Source organism: Oreochromis aureus, linkage group 2 (assembly GCF_013358895.1).
Source record: "Oreochromis aureus strain Israel breed Guangdong linkage group 2, ZZ_aureus, whole genome shotgun sequence".
NCBI lineage: Eukaryota > Metazoa > Chordata > Actinopteri > Cichliformes > Cichlidae > Oreochromis > Oreochromis aureus.
This window is the reverse complement of record NC_052943.1, coordinates 29911659-29932896: the sequence shown is the minus strand read 5'-3', so window position 1 is coordinate 29932896 and position 21238 is coordinate 29911659. Positions and strand designations below refer to the sequence as shown.

At 42.6% G+C, this 21238-nt stretch overlaps 1 protein-coding gene and 1 long non-coding RNA gene across 4 annotated transcripts in view; one reads left to right on the top strand and one right to left on the bottom strand.

Moving 5' to 3' along the window:
• Positions 1–21238, bottom strand: part of glra1 (glycine receptor, alpha 1) — a 130575-nt gene that overhangs the window by 36655 nt on the left and 72682 nt on the right. For all 3 annotated transcript variants that reach the window (XM_039621781.1, XM_039621786.1, XM_039621788.1), the window contains 3 exons: positions 20247–20470; positions 12903–12985; positions 11454–11591 (listed from right to left, as the gene is read on the bottom strand). In XM_039621781.1, the coding sequence (XP_039477715.1) occupies positions 11454–11591; positions 12903–12985; positions 20247–20470 (445 nt within the window). The remainder of the gene's footprint in view (positions 1–11453; positions 11592–12902; positions 12986–20246; positions 20471–21238) is intronic.
• Positions 1006–9705, top strand: LOC120443341. The gene is made up of 3 exons (XR_005615368.1): positions 1006–1052; positions 8088–8161; positions 9109–9705. It is a non-coding gene; the product is annotated as an uncharacterized LOC120443341 (long non-coding RNA).

The window sequence follows — 21238 nt, the reverse complement described above, 5'->3', positions numbered from 1 at the left end:
GTTTCCCTCTTTATGCACTGAAGCTGGCACGTTCCCTGAGTTTTTCCAGCAAGATGGTGCACCACCACATTATGGGTGCCAGGTCCGAGCATTCCCAGATGAACAGTTTCCTGGAAAGTGGATTGGTCGTCGTGGGCCAGTTGAATGGCCCCAAGGTCTCCCGATCTGGCCCCTTAGACTTTTATCTTTGGGGTCACCTGAAGGCAATTGTCTATGGTGTGAAGATACGAGATGTGCAGCACCTGAAACTACGGATACTGGATGCCTGTGCTGGCATTTCTCCTGCGGTGTTGCTATCAGTGTGTGAAGAGTGGGAGAAGAGGGTTGCATTGACAATCCAACACAATGGGCAGCACATTGAACACATTTTATAAGTGTTCAGAAACTTGTAAATAACTCATGAAAGAATAAAGTTACGTTGAAACCAAGCACACCATTGTTTTTCTTGTGACATTACCAATAAGTTTGATGTGTCACATGGCCCTCTTCCTATTGAAAAAACAAAAGTTGTATCCAAGATGGCCGACTTCTAAATGGCCACCATGGTCACCACCCATCTTGAGGAGTTTGCCCCCTCACATATACTAATGTGCCACAAACAGGACTTTAATATCACCAACCACTCCCATTTTATTACAGTGTATCCATATTCCCATCACTGTAGATAACTGAGTGTATTTTCACTCAGTTATCTACAGTGATGGGAATAACGGCGTTACAAGTAACGGCGTTACTAATGGCGTTACTTTTTTCAGTAACGAGTAATCTAACTAATTACTATTCCTATCGTTACAACGCCGTTACAGTTACTAACAAGGAAACGCGGTCCGTTACTATTTTTCAACAAACAGACGGTTGAAGCTGTGTTCAGCTTACCGCATCTTATATCAGTCACACGGAAGCAGCTGTAAGTAATCTGGACGCTACAGCTTTAAGCAGCTGCGCGCTCCCGCGGACGGCAATCACGATCACTGTCTAGCACAACACCTGGAGCTCAGGGGACAAAACAATCGAGTGCTGCTGTTTGACTGAGGAAGAATAAAGTAGTTGTGGTAAGTCAATCACATGACCACTTAAAGACAAAGCAACAAGGTGATATATACCAGTTTTTAAATTGTGTCGATAGGCCACGTAAAACCAGAGTCGTGATAAACAAGATATACGCGGCGTTTTTTCCTCAATAGTTTCGCCACGTTAGCGCTAGCAAGCACTCTCTGCTTATGAGCAAAAAACAAAACAAAACAGGGGAAGTTTTAGGAGTGACGGCGAGAGAGAGAGAGAGCAGAAAAAGAGAGAGAGCAAGTTTTGAGATGTGAGATTTGTGACGTTTAGCGTGTTTGGAGTGTGTAGTTAATGTGTTGTCTTGTGTAGTTAGTGTGTAGTGTTGTGGATAGTTTTGTGTTGTGTGTTAGAACAATGAGGCGACTGCTGTCTCCAGGTAGAAACAGGAGTGATACACCTGCTGCTGTCAGACCTGCAGGTAGGCTGTGATGTTCTCCTTTATAGTGGACACAAAATATTTTTTTGGAGTGGCACAAATAATTTGTGTGGCATCTTATTGAAGAACAGCTGATTGTTCTGTAAATAGTTTGAAATGGTTATTTAAAAAAATCAAGGTAAATGGATGCAAATAAATTTGTTGTTTGCAAAACTTGTGCATAGGATTTTAAAATTGACAATTAATATTTGCATTTGAAGTTATGAAATATGATTCATTAAACATGTTTGTGGTTGTTACAGTAAAAATATAACTTTTTCTACTCGATTTTATGGTTTTTGTCTGATTTTAGATCAATTCTGGTTATACAGTATGACAAAATGAGAACATAACTGTAAATTCAGGCACGTGAGGTTGTGCTAAAAAGAATGATACCAAACAAGGCAAAGCAAATAGTTTTTAAAGGTAAAATGTGGAGGGAAAATCAAGAGTAGTAAAAAAATGGCCAATTATACCCTGGACCCCAGAGGGTTAAATGTTTTTTGTTTTTTTTAAAGTAACGCAATAGTTACTTTTCCAAGTAATTAATTACTTTTAGAATATTGTAACTCAGTTACTTACTCAGTTACTTTTTTGAAGAAGTAACTAGTAACTATAATTGAATTACTTTTTCAAAGTAACTTGCCCAACACTGGTTATCTGATGCGTGGTTCTTTATTCCAGAAAAAGATGCGGCCCCCTCTCGCTGTAGTTCATAGATGAACACTGCATTAGTTTCTACTGTTCGTGAGATCAAACTACATTTTTTGGGTTTGACACTGACGGAGTCTCGAGAAGAAGAAAATGTGTCCAGATGAAACATCATCAGAACTGATTTGACAGACATGACATGATTCGTTTCCATGACAAACCTCTTGTTGTAAGTTCAAGCATAACAATTCTTAAATGAAATGTTTGAAATCAACAGCAAAACTGTGCAGCTGCTGTTTTTGTGGTTTCCTGCAGTAAAAACTGACTCCAACAAACGGGATCATTGAGACCAGTTATCTGTCCAATCCTGTCAAAACTGGCTCACAGTGAGTCTGCTGCACTTGTATCTAATTTTTTTGGTCACAGCAGCATAGCTGCACAGCTTCACTTCCACACTCGCCTCTCTCTTCACCACAGCAGACCAGTACAGCCAGTCCACATCACCACATCACTGCATGAGATTTGGGAATATTTTATCATCTGAAAAGTGTCTTTGCTTGTAAACACATTCAGACAAATCATCTAATATCAGTTTGAATGCCTCTGTGATACCTTACCAACACCTGAAGTTAGCTAATTAAACACGTTTGTTAGTACAACTTGTAAATCAAATGTAAAGGTTTATTTTCTGTGGTGATTTGTACTGGTTGTACTGGTTTGCTGTGGTGAAGCTGAGTGTGAAACTAAAGCTTTAATGGTTAATCTGCTGTCCTCACATGCTACCATGAGCTCTGGGTACCCTCCGTAGGGTATCTGCTGCTTCTCCACACTGACCAGGATGCCTTGTGAGCGTCTCTGAGATGAGGTGTTTCAGGATGTCCTAGTGCTGGGCTCCTCTGCTGAGTCTGCTGCCCCTGGGACCCGGACCCAGATGAGCAGTAGAAGATGGATGGATGGATGAGTAATGGTATGCTAAGCATTATGCTTATGCTAGTTAGCCACGTCGGGGTCCTAACAGTGATAGCTGTAATGCTTTAGTTTTTTATTTCTGGATGACAGTAAAGGGTAAACAGGCTGGTTCTTATATATGGTCTTATATATCGTGTCGTGTTGTGTTATATGTAGTGCCGACGTAGGACAGTTTTTCCAATTTCATTGTACTACTGTACTATGTATGACTGTGCAATGACAATAAAGAATTATCTTATCTTATCTTATCTTATCTTAAAGGTTAAACATTATTTTCAAATCTGAAATTCTAGCATTTAAAGTGCAGACTGCAGTGGGTTTATTTACATTGCAGCACTGTAGCAACACTAACTGTGTCCATCTGTCTCTCTGTAATGTAATGAGCACATTGGGTCTCATAATAAACCACAGAGAGCGAGATGGCCGAAGATCCATTTAATCAAAGACGATCAATGCACGGCGGCCTCATCAGTTAGAGTTAACCCTAAAAGACTGGAGAGAGGAGGAGAGGAAGAGTGAAAGGAGGGAGTGACCGAGGAGAAGGAGGATGTCAAGTGGAAAGTCGGAGAAACGTGAGGATAGAGCAAGAGGAGAGAGGGATGAGGAGGAGAGGAAGATACAAGAGGGAAGGAGAGAATGACGACAGCAGGAGGAGGAGGGTGGACTTGATTTATAGCTGTGATACACTTCAGAGCTTTTAAGTGCTGTCCATATTTTCTATCTGATAAGAAGATTGAAATTATTCAGCCGGGCCCATATCTCACTGTGTGGAAGGTGTGTGTGTGTCTGCTGTACTTAACACTGTACATGAACTCACAGCATTCATGTGTGTGTGTGTGTGTGTGTGTGTGTATTGAAGTCTGTAAATTCACTCATCCCCTGCAGCAGAGGTGGCATCTGTAGGTTTACATGTTTTTGTACTACGTCACGCTCCGTCTTCTCGGCCTGACTGAGAATCAGAGACACACCAACAAAGACGCACCAGCACGCCTGCTGCTGTCTTTAAATATTTAAAAACTCGTATCAATCACAAAAAACCAACCTGCAACCTGTTTTAAACACCTGCTCAGAACTCATTCTGATTGGCTGGCATTTCCTTAACTGCGCTCTACCTGCTACTCTGTTTCCTGTCTGCCTCTATAAACTGCAAATGTGGAAATATCAAAAGTGAAAATGCATTGTTCCTGAACAGTGAAGGCAATTTAACGGTGAAGACAGCTATGCCAAAGGAGAAGATTCTGTCAGGTCCTCGTTCAGAGTTTTATTTTTAGGAATGTTTGCTATAATAAACAGCCAGATCCATTCAGCCACAGCTGAAGCTGCGAGGGAGGACACGAAGAGCGACGTGGCAGCGACGAGCCTGTAAAGAGGCAAACTAACCACTCTCAACTTTGTTGCAAGTTATTATTAATAATATTATTATTACTGTTATCATTAAATCCTATATTGAAACAGGTCGTCTCACTGAGATGGAGATCTCTTTTTCAAGACAGACATGCACAAAAACCAGAGGTGGGCAGAGTAGCCAAAAATTGTACTCAAGTAAATGTAACTGAGTAAATGTAATTATACACTACCCACCTCTCACAAAAGCCACACAAACATCGAGACTTCCTGTTCAAGGAGGAAACAGAGTGACGAGTAAAACCAGACAACTCAGTTGCTAAAACGTGTTACTGTAGTATAAAACAAGCAACGTATAACATGACTCTTCTTCAGTATCGACCCGAGCACTGCTAATAATCAACATCCAGTTACAGTTCAAGTCTTAAGCTCCATGGACGGAGCCCACACCTCCAGCACAGCTTTTACTTCACCCAGTTGTAAATGTGAAGGTTTACCGATTTTCACATTTGATGTGACCTTGACCTACTGTCTTACAGTCCGTCTTACAAACAGTCTTTAAACTATGAGCCAAGAGCACATCTTCAAACATTGATTCGAACTGTATAGACTTTGAGCCCCATAACCAGGATGTTGTTCGACACACTGAAACCTGCTCAGCTTGTGTTTTAATGACAGCCGCTGCCGGTGGGGACAAAAGTCTCACAGGTAGAAAGGGTTAAAATAACAAGCTCGAGTCTTTCAGCTCATCAGCCGAGGCTTTGTTAGGCTCACTCGCTCTTGTTCTTGTTCCTTCGCTCGTTGGTTCACGGCAAATACCTGGTTAGGCTTCAGTTAGTTAAAACACGCCCCTTAAGAACAGTAACCCTGTTTTCTACTGATGCTGTAAAGCAGGAAGGACACGGGCCGGGTCAATGAGCCAGGCCAGCACTAATTGACAACCCCGGGATGAGACGAAGCTGTGTGTCCACACATCTCAGGTTGTACCGAAAAAATAATATCAGGTACTTGCTTGTGTGTTGCATTACTTAATTTATACAAAAACAACATTTAATGAAAAACAAGGAGCATGAACCTGGAGAGCTAATGAAACTGAGACGATTGTACAGATGTGTAAAGTTAAAACATCAGTTTTAGAGATAAAGACGCTGGATGCACCGAGCCACTTTCAACAGGAGACGTGGTGGAATAAGGACGGGCTGACGGTGGGGATTCTTCATGGCGATGTCAATTAAGAAACAGGTGAAGGCCGAGAGAAGCCGGTCTGTCCTGCAGGTGTTAGGCTGTTAACAGCTACCTCATGAAAGCGTAGCACCAACGTATCGTTAGCCAGAAACAAAGTGCCCTGCAATGCAGCAGAAAGCGTAATTAGTATTTCAAACAGGGCTTTTTCTGTGTGTGCTGGAGTGGACGGAGGGAGGGGGGAGCTCCCTCGCTCCCGGAGTCACAATAGACTGCAGCTAATAAATCTGAGGAACAATGACACCTTAATTCCCTCTTAATGCTTGATTGGGACGACGCGAGGCAAACGCACGCCAACACACGCTCGTGGCAGCACGCACGCGTACGCGAGCGCAGACAGAGATTGTCACAGAGGAGATACAGAGGAGGGAGGGCGGGGCAGAACGTTGTCCTTGAACAATTCACGTGAAAACGCAGACGCGAGCCACACAGGTGCACAGAGGCTCCACACCGAGCTTTTTAGCTCGATGTTTTGGTACTGCCGCGTTCAGCCTACTTGCCAAACACTGGGGGTGTGGCTAAAACGCTGGCTCACCTAAAGCATTTTCATGGAGGCAGGAAATCTGTTCAGAGTTTTTAAGGAAGCCAGAATAATTGTTGAAGTCTGCTGTTGGTCTCTGCTGTACTAACATGAAATGCCCCTCTGAGCCCCTCTCCAGTAAAATGGACTCAGGTGAGTCTGAGTATGAGAGGTGCTGTTTCTCTGGGCTCTGGGTTTAATCTTTAGTCTTTAAAGCTTTCTCTGAGTCTTTGAATTAAATATTGATACTGACAATCCATTAACTGTGCGGATGATGTATGATGCTTTTAAATGCACTCAGAATTTCAAACTGTTTGAAATACAGTTTAAAAAAAATAAACTGTGTTTGCAGGAATTAGTTATTAATCATCTCTGACTCTCTCCCACAGCGTGTCTTTGTCTGTCTTCATCCTCTCATCCCCGAGTATGCATGCTTCTTTAAATTTGTGATTAAAGAAAGAAATAAGTTACAGCAGATTAGCGATGCTAACCTCTTTAAAAAGAAACAAGTTTTTGGGTTCTAGGGTCTTTGTAGTTTTATATTTGGGGTTATGTTGGGATTAGGGTTCTATGCCGTGGGTTATATTCCCACTTTTTCTTTTGTGTTATGTGTTGTGTTTACTTCCTGATAAAGATGTTTGACATAAGTGTCTTATAGTGTTTTCAGTTGTCAGCTTCAGTTATTCTAGTCCTTCTCAATTAGAGGGGGGGCCCCGGTGCGATCTCGGAGGGGGCGGGGGACATGCTTATTTTGCCCTACTAGAATAGTGTAATTGCAAATCCACTATAGTAGGTGGCAGGGTTTTTTGCACCAAGCGCACACACACAGCACAGAGCAGTGGATAGGAAGTGCAGTAAACAATGGAAAAATATTTAACAGTGACAAAGAGACGGAGATACTGGGACAAACGAAAGTCTCCCAAAAGCTAAGACGAGGAAATGTGACGGAGTGTTTGTAATTTGATTTTTCCGAATAAAAGTTGGTTCAAGTCGGTCAAAAAATGTTTTACAGTTTAAATAAGGATTTATTTTATTTGAGACAAATGAATGCAATTTAAAATGTAGTAGTAGTTTAGAGAGCTGCAGTACTACTACATGTACTTTGTTTTAAGTTAATCTATATTTCTTTTCTTTTTTTTCTTTAATGTTAATAAGGATACAATGTTATGCGGAGATGTACTTATAATAACAATTTTATAGACAAATTATATTATTTATGGTTGCGGGGGAGAGTAGGGGGCATAAAATGTTTTCTTCTTCCTAAGGGGGGCGTAACAGGAAATATTTGAGAAGCACTGAGTTATGGAGGTCCTTGCGTTCCTCTGTGTTCTCAGTCTGTTCCTCTGGTCTTGTCTCTGTATCATGGTTCTCTTCTTGTTTTATTTTGGTGACTGCTGTTCTCTGTGTGTTGTCTTTACCTCACCTGTCCCCTCGCTGTCTGAGATCAGTGTGTTGTTCCTCCTGAGTGTGAGTTTTCCCTGAGCCTCCGTGTTCTGGGTTTCCTGCTCTACAAATGCTCATTTTTAAGTTCATCACTGTTTCTTGAATCCTCCACTATCTGCCTGCCTGCACAGCCGGTTTATAACAGCAAGTTATTTTGAGTCTGGTGTAAATTTTTTCTGCTGTCATTCATCAATAGTTCACTTTAAAAAAGACTCTAACTTCAATTTACTGAAATATGATTCTATCAGTATTTGATGTCCACACTGCACCTGAACCACATTTTTTTTTATCTGCAGTGATTCGGGGAAGAACCAGGAAACAGCTGATACGTATTCATGTACCAAAGCTGTGGATTATCATCACTTCATTGTCTTTGTGTGTGTGTGCATGTGTGTGTGTGTGTGTGTGTGTGTGTGTGTGTGTGTGGGTGGGTGTGTGCAGAGTTGTGTCAAGGCTTTTCGTCTGGAGGAGGATCATTCATCTCCTGAGTGTCGACAGCAGATGTCAACCTCTGTGTGAGTGATGCCTCTGAATGGGAACTAATCAGCCTGCTACACACACACACACACACACACACACACACACACACACACACACACACACACACACACACACACAGAAATGGACCTGTCACATTTGTGTTTTTGTTGAATTATGTGTCCCTCACACTGTGACTCACTGTCTTTGTGTTGCTTCGGTGAGAACAGCAGTAAAGGGCAGCTGCTACAGCTGGATCACAATAACATTCCACATTACAGGGAAAGAAATGTTTCCCTGTGATGTGGAAACTCGTTAGCACCAGTACGAGATCACGCCGTCTCCGCTGGTCCACGGTTTCGGCCGCAAACAGTTGGAGTCACCAATGACGTGACCGCCAGAGAAAAAAGTCCAGTTTGAAGAATAAAATAAATTTCTAAATAAAACCATAATTTAGATAAGTTTCATGTAAACTAAAAAAAAACTATAATTCTGATTTGATTTTGACAAATTTAAATTGTCAGAATTCTTAATAAAGCTCAACATAAGTTTCAGATGCAACTATAATCTGACAACCTGTGACAGCTGCACCTCGAGATGGTTCAGATGTTTCAGTTACACATGCAGAGAGAAAGTGATGTAATTAATAAATCATTCTGATATACTGTGTGACATAAAGGTAAAAGTACGTAAAAGATTATTCAGTTATTATACGGAGGACTTTGTTTGTCATTCTGATCATTCTTCTTTATAATTTAGACCCCAAATACAAAAACCTGAATTGTGTTTCCTCCACCCTCAGCTCCACGATGCCCCATCACTGCGCCCCCTCACACCTCACATACTCTTCAATCTCTAATGTTTCTGTTTTTGTTTAATCTAAGTTATTATTATTATTATAGCTATGTATGCCTTTTTATTTTAGGCTGCCGGCTCATGCAGATAATACAGATTTATATTTTTATATTTGGTGTTTTCTCTGGAGTGTAAGGATCGTGGGCTCGCTGTGTGGACCGGACAGATGGTTTTCAGCCATGCTTGGAGGACCTGGAGGGAGAAACGGAGCGCAGCAGCCGCCCCCGTCCTCTCCAGCAGCTCCTCTGTGGTTTCTCTTCTTCGGGAATTCTTGTATTTGATTTTTTGGTTTCGTGATTTCGTGTTTCTCTCGCTGCCCGCTCAGTGCTGTCACTGTGTCTGTGTCTGTATATTTTTATACGGCTGTGTTTGTTGACTGAAAAGCACTTTGGGTCACCTCCTCATGTTTTCATGTGTGCTGTAAAAAACGTTACCTGACATCTTGTCCACGTGGCACGATCGGTGTTGTGGCGATTCATCACTCTCTTCCTGTTTATCTTTTCCTATTTAGTATTTCCCTCTTTATATTTTTGCACATGATGCTTCGTCTTTTTAATTTCATAGTTTTCTGGTTATGAAACCAGACAAAATATTTAAATCCGTCATTTCAAACTAGCTCTGCTGCCTACAGTGTTTTCCCTTCACTGAGGGCTTCATGACACCAGGAAAACAAACTTTCAGTCCACTTATTTCCATATTTCACAGAATAAAATAAAAGTGAAGACTTGTCTCTGACTCATGCAAGATTTCAGCACATTTCTCCTGTTTACATGATTTTAGAATATCTCTTTCAGTAAATTGTGAGATATCACCCTCTCCTTCCTGAACCAGAGACAAACAGAAAGAAGGAGGAGGAGGAGGAAGAACCAGACAAAGAGACCGAGGAAGGCTGAGGCGCAGCCTAACCCTAACCCTAACCGTAAAATTCAACCTGAAGCTTGAAGCTTGAGGCAGGTTTGGTCCTCAAAACTGAAAATATCCAAGTCAACTTCATCACATTTCCTATGCACACAGCATTACAGCAGTTTGATGGTAAGGTAGCTCAGGGAGGCACATTTTACCTGCAGCTGGTAACAGGAAGCTCTGAGAGCGAAATCATTACCGGTGCTCCCGCTGAGCTAAGCTCGGTATTTCACCGAGCAACGGAGAGAGAGTATGAGAATGCAGCTGTTTGGCGTAACGTATCAGGAAAGCTTGGATACCGATCAGTTAACCTCCTGCTGATTAAATCCAATTATTTGCTCTTCCAAAAGCTTTCAGTTGGAACCGAGAAGATCACCTGAATATGTAAAAAAATCTGTCAGTGCATGAACAGAAAATGGATTCTGAGGCAGCAGAAGGAGAATAAAAAGACCTCTCTGCTTATAATATCAGCATCACAGCCCAGCTCTGAGATGGTTTTATCCTGTTGTTCTCATGGAAACTGAAACGTTTAAGTAATCGTTGATATTGACAAATGGTTCTCTCTGTGTTAGCCCTGCCATCGACCCTGAATTAGATAAGTGGAAGAAAAAGAATTCTGTATTTGTTTGGGTTGTTCTGGCTATGCAGAGCTAAGGACCATGGGTATGCAGCCTATGCAGATGTCCCATCGCATTAGGGGAACGCTGATTCTGTCCGGGGAACCTGAGTGGCTCAGACGAGTTTCAATTCAATTCAATTTTATTTATATAGCACCAAATCACAACAACAGTCGCCTCAAAGCGCTTTATAATGTAAGGTAGACCCTACAATAATACATACAGAGAAAAACCCAACAATCATATGACCCCCTATGAGCAAACACTTTGGCGACAGTGGGAAGGAAAAACTCCCTTTTAACAGGAAGAAACCTCCGAAGAATCCCCCCAGCAGCCTATGCCTATGCAGTATAACTAAGGGAGGATTCAGGGTCACCTGATCCAGCCCTAACTATATGCTTTAGCAAAAAGGAAAGTTTGAAGCCTAATCTTAAAAACGGAGATAGTGTCTGTCTCCTGAATCCAAACTGGAAGCTTCAGGCCTCGCAGAAGAGGGGCCTGAAAACTCTGCCTTCTATTCTACTTTTAATACTCCAGGAACAACAAGTAAGCCTGCAGTGTGAGAGCGAAGAGCTCTAATGGGGTGATATGGTACTATAAGGTCATTAAGATAAGATGGGGTTTCAGCTTCACGTCACTACACAGATGCTGTATGTACGTGGTCCTTTCTGGCTGCTCCGTAGCTCCGCTAACGAACCAACCGCAGCACAAACGAAGATCCTGGCTGCTCCATGTGTTTCTCACTCCACCAGTAATATGCAGAACTGTGCATACAGCCAAGCCACATCATTTTATATGAACCCAACCAAGGAATGAATATGAGAGAAAACAGCATCTAAAAGTGAAGATGAAGACTGGGGCAGGTCTCCAGGTTCAGACCTCTGTATCCCAACCTTCCTCCTACAACAAGCAGTAAAAACGTTTGGTGGACATCAGCTGCATCAGTTTCTCTCACCTGTGTTGTAGTGCTTGGTGCAGTAGCGCAGGTCCTTCTCTTCTTTCAGTATGAACTGAGGTAGCGTCAGCCCGTCGGCCACCTGCACGGCCCCCTTCTTGTCCCATTCGAATATGAGGTCGTTCATGGTGTAGCCGACTGGAGGAGAGAGCAACGAGCGGGAGGTTAGACTATTTCATCGCTGAAGAGGTCAGTCCTCATCCTCTGAGGAGGAACTGGACCTCTCTGTACCTGGCAGGGGTGCAAAGTCACACCCTGCAGTTTTAGTGGTTAAAAGGCCAGTTCAGCACAACATATCAAATATTTTCTGTATTGGCAATAAAATCCACTGAAGTAGTGAGGGAGAAAGCCTGAGCTCAGTGTTCGGGAAACTTTAAAGGCTTCTGTGTTTTCAATTAAAAAAGCAAAAGAATGGAAGGAAGAAAGAAAATAGGACGTAAAGAAGAGAAGACAAAGAAAGGAAAGAGGACAGAGGGAACACAGAAAAGAAGAAAATCAAGCAAAAAAGACCAAAGCAGCACTTGGGGAAGCTGTGGAGTTTAAACGATGGTACTGAGAGTCACACCAGCAGCAGCCTGAACACGGACACAGGTAGGATGGATTCATGCTTTAAACTCGTCAGACCAGGAAACGTTTCTCCAGCTTCTGTTGTCCAGGTTTGAGAGTCTGTGTGAGCCATAGCCTCAGTGTCCTGTTCTTACTGACAGCAGTGACACCGGTGTGGTCTTCTGCTGCTGGAGCCCATCTGCTTCAAGGTTCAGAGATGCTCTTCTGCAGACTTTGGTTGTAGCGAGTGGTTACTGGAGTTATTGCTGCCTTCCTATCAGCTCCAAGCAGTCTGTCCATCCTCCTCTGACCTCAGCGAGTCATTTCCTCCCACAGAGCTGCTGCTGGCTGGATATTTCCTCTGAGCTCAGAGATGGTTGGAGATCAGACCAACAACCATGCCACATTCTTTCTTCATCATTATGGTGCTCAGTCTGTACTTCAGCGGCTCGTCTTCACCGCTGAGCTACTGCCGTGTGATTGGCTGATTAGATTAATGAACATTAATGAACAGGTGTGCCTAATAAAGTGTCTGGGGAGTGTAAATATCAGTAATATATACAGAGAATTACTTTATGCCCTAAAACTAACCAGTGCCTTAACTAGTAAATGTGTTATTTATAAACAGCAGTAACAAGCGACTTTATGATGTTTAGGTGTCTGTTTCACAAACTCAGAGATGACTGCATTGTTCTGTCTTTGATTTACGATCACTGACCCTCTGCAGATGTACTGACGCTCTCTGAACTTCACACTCGCTCCTGGGATTCCTCTCACGTCCGCTCAACAATAAAAAGACCACAAGAAAAATCTATACCATATCTCTCACTCTGCCAGCTGCTGTTACTGATCGAATGATGTGTGTGTGTGTGCGCGCGCGTGTGTGTGTGTGTAATTACTCACAGCTCTCCAGCTGCATGATGCAGGTCTGGACGTCCATTGGGAAGTTCTTCAGATCCATGGGGCAGGCCAGGACCAGCGTTATTCTGCAAACACACACACACACACACACACACACACACACACACACACTCTTTTAGAGTAAGAGGATTACCTCGGGTTTTATCAGATCGCCACATCGACACCTCACAAGGTGTAAAATTTCAGACTGAAATAATCATCAGTGGAAAAACTGATTAAATGAATCATCATTAGTTTACAAAAGATAAACAACTCAGTTTATGCTAAGATAAAAGCAGCAGAAATAATAAATGAGCTCTGCAGAGATGAGAAAAAAAATTCACTTCATTTGAGCCAAACCAATTAAAGCATCAAACACATGAAAGTGTGAATGAACTGAAAGCCGGAGCAATTAGTTCTTTAATTGATTACAAATGCAACAAGTTTGATAAGTGATCTAATCAATAAATTCATTTAGTAAGCATAACTGAGAAACGCCAGTCTTCCCCTCCTGTGTGGGAACGTCATTCATTTCGACTGGAGATGAAAGTAGCTGAACTCGTCTGAAGCTCCTTCCTCTGGATTTAACTGAGCAGCCCATCATTAAAAACAGCGTCTGATGACGGGTGCCATTTTCAGGTTTTTCATATGAAACTATTTAAACACAAACGTGTTTTTATGTCACTGACACTGAATTTTGATGAGAATTGGAAATCGGTCGGCAGAAAGGGTCACTGGTGCCTTTAGTGCCAAAGGAAACTTTCCACACTGCCTGAACAATTTGAACTTTGCTTTATCGTTCTTTTATTGAGTCTGTTTTATCTTTTTGTTTGGTGGCATGGTTCACTGAATAACTCACTGAATAAACACAGCCATCTATTTACTGACTGCACCACATTCCTCTCATCACCCTGAGCGCACACTCCGCAGAGTGTGCACTATGACACCTTCCTGCTGCCTCAAACTGAGCTGGAGCACCGACTGTGGATTAATCCAGACTGGAAATAATCCCCAACAAACAGTCTCTCACCTTCAGTTTGAAGAATATTGAAATAAATGCGACCTGTTATGACTGAATAGGAGAGAAGAAGTTCTTGGCTCACAAAATAAAGTACACATGTACCTTTGTGGTTTGCATGTTTTGGAGACTAGTCTTAAACTTCTCCTGACAGTATGGAACTTTAATGTAAAGGTAAAATGAATGTTAATTAAAAAAAACTATGCTGTATGAGACATTAATTAATTTACTTTTATTTTATTAATTCAGAAACTAGGAAAAAAAAGTCTTACTGATCACCCAAAGGCAGGTTTGACAGTGCTCACACTGATGCAGGTATCATTTAGCTTATACAAACAGTGAGCACCTTTTATATATGGGCAACACAGGAGACGGCTCCTGACAAGAAACTGGGAAAATATAAATGCAGCTTCTTGGCTGTTAAAAGGAAACCTTTAGGTCCAATAATTAGTAGTAGGAGGCCAATTTGTGTAGATTGGTCATGCAGAAAATACCGACAATATTTTCAAGCTGGCAGTAGTTAAATATTTACTTAAAAAGCCATCTCTAGACCCAGCTGTCTTAGCTAATTATAGGCCAATCTCCAACCTCCCTTTCATATCAAAAATCCTTGAAAGAGTAGTTGTCAAACAGCTAACAGATCATCTGCAGAGGAATGGCTTATTTGAAGAGTTTCAGTCAGGTTTCACAGCTCATCACAGCACAGAAACAGCTTTAGTGAAGGTTACAAATGATCTTCTTATGGCCTCTGACAGTGGACTCATCTCTGTGCTTGTCCTGCAAGACCTTAGTGCAGCGTTCGATACTGTTGACCATAATATTCTATTAGCGCGATTAGAACATGCTGCAGGTATTACAGGTACTGCACTGCAGTGGTTTGTATCATATCTATCTAATAGACTCCAATTTGTTCATGTAAATGGAGAGTCCTCTTCAAACACTAAGGTCAATTATGGTGTTCCACAGGGTTCAGTGCTAGGACCAATTCTGTTTACATCATACATGCTTCCCTTAGGCAGCATCTTTAGAAGACATAGCATACATTTTCAGTGCTATGCAGATGACACGCAGCTCTATCTGTCCATGAAGCCAGTTAACACACACCAATTAGTTAAACTGCAGGAATGTCTTAAAGACATAAAGACCTGGATGGCCGCTAACTTTCTACTTCTCAATTCAGATCAAACTGAGGTTATTTTACTCGGCCCTGAAAATCTTAGAAATATGGTATCTAAACAGATTCTTACTCTGGATGGAATTACTTTGGCCTCCAGTAATGCTGTGAGGAACCTTGGAGTCATTTTTGACCAGGACATGTCCTTCAACGCACATATTAAACAAATATGTAAGACTGCTTTCTTCCATTTGCCCAACATCTCTAAAGTTAGAAATATCCTGTCTCAGAGTGACGCTGAAAAACTAGTTCATGCATTTATTACTTCCAGGCTGGACTACTGTAATTCATTATTATCAGGATGTCCTAAAAACTCGCTGAAAAGTCTTCAGCTGATCCAAAATGCTGCAGCAAGAGTCCTGACAGGGACTAGAAAGAGAGACATATTTCTCCTGTTTTGGCTTCCTTCATTGGCTTCCTGTTAAATCCAGAATTGAATTCAAAATCCTGCTCCTCACATACAAGGTCTTAAATAATCAGGCCCCATCTTATCTTAATGACCTTGTAGTACCATATCACCCTATTAGAGCACTTCGTTCTCGCACTGCAGGCTTACTTGTTGTTCCTAGAGTATTTAAAAGTAGAATGGAACCAGCTTCCAGTTTGGATTCAGGAGACAGACACTATCTCTACTTTTAAGATTAGGCTTAAAACTTTCCTTTTTGCTAAAGCATATAGTTAGGGCTGGATCAGGTGACCCTGAATTGTCCCTTAGTGCTGCAATAGGCATAGGCTGCCGGGGATTCCCATGATGCATTGAGTTTTTCCTTTCCAGTCACCTTTCTCACTCACTATGTGTTAATAGACCTCTCTGCATTGAATCATACTTGTTATTCTCTGGCTCTCTTCCACAACATGTCTTTTATCCTGTTTTCCTTCTCTCACTCCAACCGGTCGCGGCAGATGGCCCCGCCCCTCCCTGAGCCTGGTTCTGCCGGAGGTTTCTTCCTGTTAAAAGGGAGTTTTTCCTTCCCACTGTCGCCAAAGTGCTTGCTCATAGGGGGTCATATGATTGTTGGGTTTTTCTCTGTGTGTATTATTGTAGGGTCTACCTTACAATATAAAGCGCCTTGAGGTGACAGTTGTTGTGATTTGGTGCTATATAAATAAAATTGAATTGAATTGAATTGACATGTAAGAACATGAGAATCAGCTTCATGCAAGAGCGAGCCATGTAAATTAAAATGTGGTGGAGACGCTTTAAGTTTCTGACTCTCAGCCATGGAAACTAATTACTGCTGACACATGGCGGGGGGGGGATCTCTGGAAAAAATCTGTTTTTCCCAGAAATGATGCAAAAAGCAATTTTATAAGTAAAAAGAACCATTAGTGAAATTAAAACATGCAATTCCATCCATCAGCTAAAATAAAACTTGTTTGAGGAGTTTTTTAATGAGAGAAGCTGTCGAAAAATCTACTCCTTGGAATTATAGACTGAACTCAGTAGAGACTATCACTACTACAATCTACTGTTTCAATCTTTCAAGTAATCGATAAACTGGCAGATTGTCAAAAATGACAAATAATAGTTTTGCTAATTTCACTTAATCTTAACCTCAAAACTCGGAGCACGTACATCCAGGTGACATGCTTCCTACCAGATAACGATAAATATCAAAGTGTTCTCTGCATCAAATGTTACGCTGCGGTTTTAATTTCAGGGAGAAAACCTGGAAAAAGCACCAAGTTCAATTTGGTGTGTGCAGAGTGTGAGCTGAGCGAGCTGTTGTGAAGTGCAGGAGGGAGGCAGGAGGTGATTTCACTGCACACGCTCATTCCTTCTGCTACGACACACGTCCAGTCCACCCGATGCTCCAGATAAACTTTGCCTCGTCTGCACATTGTTACAAGTGCCTCACTGGATGCTGAATTCGTGCTACATACGTGATGCAGCTTTCACCGATGTCCCACTTTCTCAGGGACGGACTCAGCTCGGTGGTTTCTGCCGCTCTGTGACACCTAAATGCTGACAGAGGAAGTGCTTTACATTGTTCTCCGAGACTGTAAAACAAAGCTGGACTTCAAATTAATTACAAGATGGATGACATGGAAAAATCTTTTTTCAGCACTGCTGATGGTAAATGTGAAGATTGCATATCTGTATTTTTGGGGGTGCACCTCCATGTCGCTGGGAAAATGGGAAACAGCTGCAGCACTTTATTGAAACATACATGGAAATACAGCACATGAGGCAAAAACAGTTTTTGCAACTCTTACAAGCTTGACAGAGAATGATTGGTATAACCACTTTTATTAAAAGTTCTGCAGGCTTCTTGAAGGACATTCAAAGCTGAATGGATGTTTCCGCCTTTTGCCCTGCTCTCTGTCAGGATGATCCCACACTGCTTTGATAAAGTTGAGGTCCGGGCTCTGGGGAGACCCATCCATACTATGCTTCTATCCAGGTGTTTCGGATCATTGTCCTGCTGAAAAATGCTTCTCTTCATTAAGAATGTCTTCCTGACAGCCGCCCTTCCACTGATACATTTCTGGCAAGGCTTCAGTGAACAGCTGATGGATCAGCTCTCACGAGTCAGGATCTACACAACATACGTGTGAAAGGAGCCAGATGTATGGATGGAGGATGTTTGGTACGACCAGGGGTGAGATGCCTTAATTCTAGGCGATAACTCAAGAGTTGATAATTGGACACATCCTGATCAGAAAAGTGGTGACACATCTTCAGTGGGAGGAGATTCACTGACTTGACCTCTAACATCTGTTACCTTCTTAGTGAAGAAGCGAGCAAAGTCATGAGGTAGAGAGATGTCACCAGTGAAGGAGGCGAGGGTGGAAAATCATTTCCTAGTGCATGGAGCAGGCAGATTTTGTCATGGAAAAATTCCATTTTTGCTGAAGTTAAGCTGGAGGCAAATGCCTGATAGAAGATTCAATGAGGTCCATAAAATCTCCAGGTTTAAGTTATTTTCTCTCAGAGTCTCTGAGATCTGTCTGCAGCTCGCCTAGATAGCAACGGCTGGGATGGAACAGCCTGAGCAGATCTAATGGAAAGAGGAGTGAGATTGCCAGGCCCCAGTTAGAGTGGAATAGAGGGTATCTGAAGCATCATTTATTCTTGGAGGGAAGAATGAGCCTCGGCGACGGTGGGGTGGAAATGAGAAGGCACGAGGTTACAGAGATTACGTCAAAAAGAAACCATCAAATTTCTTCTTCAGGTGATTTCAGTGAGGGAAGAAATGATCAAACCCACACCTGATATTTCTGACACTCTTAACTTCACTGTCTGTGAAAGTGAGTGCTCTCTGCAGCTGCTGGGTCTCAGGTTTGCCGTTTGTGCCCCCCCCCCCGATCCTGGTGCTGCTGGGGGCCTCCTCCTGTTGAAACAGAGTTTGTCTCTACTGTGGCGGAGTGCTGCTAATGGGGGACAGTCTGATCTTTCGGGGTCACCCTCTTGTTTTGTAGGGTGTTGCTGACTGCAGTTGCAAACTGGTGCCAGTGCATAAATTCTCCCTTTGATAAAGTACCCCCCATGCACCAATGGGACTCTATATTACTTCAGTGCTAGCCTGTGCTTGTGTCTTAAGTGCAGCGGGAGATTGCACTACATGCGAGTATGGCCATCCAGTCTCAGAAACTTTGCTTTCATCTCGGAGGAGAAGCAAGCATCAGTCATGACTTCCCCTTGTGCTGCTCTGCCGATGAGTGATGATGATAGAAAAAAGCAAACAGCATTTACAGCACCCACTTTTCCCCCTTCCCCCGGGATGGTTTAATATCCCGAGTCGTGTCGTCGCCTCTGAGATCAAGCTGATCAACCGAGGGTTCATTCTGATGTTGTCAAGTTTAAAAAAATGAAAGCAGCAGAGGAGGCAGAATGCAGAAGGGCCAATCTCACTCCTCCTCCTGCTGCTGGACATGAAGGTGAAAACTGAGGTTGATAATGGATCAGGCACACTGCTGGAATACTAACAGGCAGAGTAGATTACCATGGCTGCTGCGTTTTTTCATTTGCCCCCGAGCAAACGCAATAAAAGCAAGGAGGAGGCTCCGGCAGGCTAAAAGGTTTGTCAGCTGAAGGAGGCTATAACTCTGAGAGCCTTGAAAAGAATGTCTTGGAGATAAAAAGAGAAAAAAAGTGAGCAAGTAGAGCTCAGGAGGAAATAAAAACCTCCAACATTGACGCAATAATAGAATTCTGAAGCAGAGGAGGGAGGTATGTGAAATGCAATAAACAGGAAGTCAGAGCAGGACAGTCACTTTTTATTTCCTATCACAGTTTTATAACTGATTGTTTCAGTACAACATCCCATCCTATAAACCCTCTTCTTCATTCCGGTGTGAAACTTTTCTTTATCGCTCTTCTCTAAATTATAAAGTTCCTGATGTGCTCTTTTACCCGTCCTGTCCAGCAGTTGTAGCAAGCAGAAAGATGGTCTGAATGCTTTGTTGTGCCAAACACATTTGTTCATGTACAGGTGTGATCTATCTGTAGGAGCACTGAGCTCGCTATCAGTCCATCCGAGTCCAGGCCACAGTCTAAGCAGAGAGGCTCAGACTATTAATCTCTGTCTCTCTTCCACAGCATGTCTTTCATCTTGTTTTCCTTATCTCACCCCAACCGGTCGCAGCAGATGGCCGCCCCTCCCTGAGCCTGGTTCTGCCGGAGGTTTCTTCCTGTTAAAAGGGAGTTTTTCTTTCCCACTGTCGCCAAAGTGTTTGCTCATAGGGGGTCATGTGATTGTTGGGTTTTTCTCTGTATCTACTGTACAATATAAAGCGCCTTGAGGCGACTGCTGTTGTGATGCGGCGCTATATAAATAAAATTGAATTGAATTGAAAAATTGAATTGAATTCCTCCTGCTCCACTGGCTGATACTTGGGTGTTCCTAAAGAGCCAAGACATAGTCGGCCACAAGATCTCCTACTAGTAGGACGGGTCTGAACCAGCCCAGGAAGCATCCTGGAGGCATCCTAGACAGATGTCCAAACCACATTAATGTGCTCCTTTTCTACTCTGAGCCCCTCCCAACTGGCTGAGCTCTTCACCCAAACTTTCACCTTCACCTGTGATGAGGTCACTGCTCTCAGTTTCTGTCAGCAGGAGACAGTCAGAAATCTTAACAAAGATACTGCAGTGAGCAGTTTAATAACCACTCTCTCTCACATTTGGAATATAAAACAATCCTCCACTCACCGTATGCTGTAGAGCACGTTGCCATTTTTAGAGATGCGTAGCAGCTTGTTGTCGGTGGTGACCTCATGAAAGTTGGCCCCCTTCTCGTTGGCAAAGAACAAGTCAGGTTTCCAGATGGAGTCCAACATGGAGGGGTCGAGGTCCAGCGAGTCGTCTGGGTATTCACTGTAGGCCAGCCGAGGGTCGTTCCACTGCTGTCTCAAGAAGATGTTCACTCTGTAGTCCTACAAGGAGACACAGAGGATATGGAAGTGTTAGAGGCATGGGCAAGAAAGCAGAAGGAACTGTTGAGCAGCATCCAACAGCTTCTACTGAACATCTTCAAACATCGGGCTTGAAAGCTCAGAGAAGGTTTGAAGAACATTTCAGCAGTTAACAGAATAAGAATTTAGGTTTCCATCACTACAACACTCTCCCCTGAAACTAAGACTTCCATTGGACTGGGATGGTATAGAAGAAGTAACTACTAGTGCTGTCAGCGTTAATCTCATTAAAATGACATTAACGCCTTAACCGCATTAACGCAGCAAATCTCTGTTAGCGAGATGCGGTTAAGGCGTTAACGTCATTTTAACGAGATTAACGCTGACAGCACTAGTAACTACACCTTTAGAACATGTTTCAGTGGTGATGTATGTTCTACTCTGTGGAGTTTTGGTCTGAAGCTCATTTATTAATGCATGCCACTATAGTTAGTCCTGGTGGAATACATAACTGTCCACATTACTATCACATTCACAGTCTGGCAGTCCTATCTTTTCTCTCATGTTATTCTAATGTTCACTGCTGCATTCTTTGGAGGTCCAAATTCTCCCTGAAGTAGATGAGGCAGGTGGGAAGGAAACTGCTTTGGCAGAGAAAAGGCTTCAGTGGGTGGTAATTTTGGGCCATGATTGGGCAAAACCTCCAAAAAAAACCTTTCTATGTCTTATAGATGAAGTGGTTTGAAAGGAAACTAGACTGCACCTGGTTTGCATACAAAATCTCGCCAA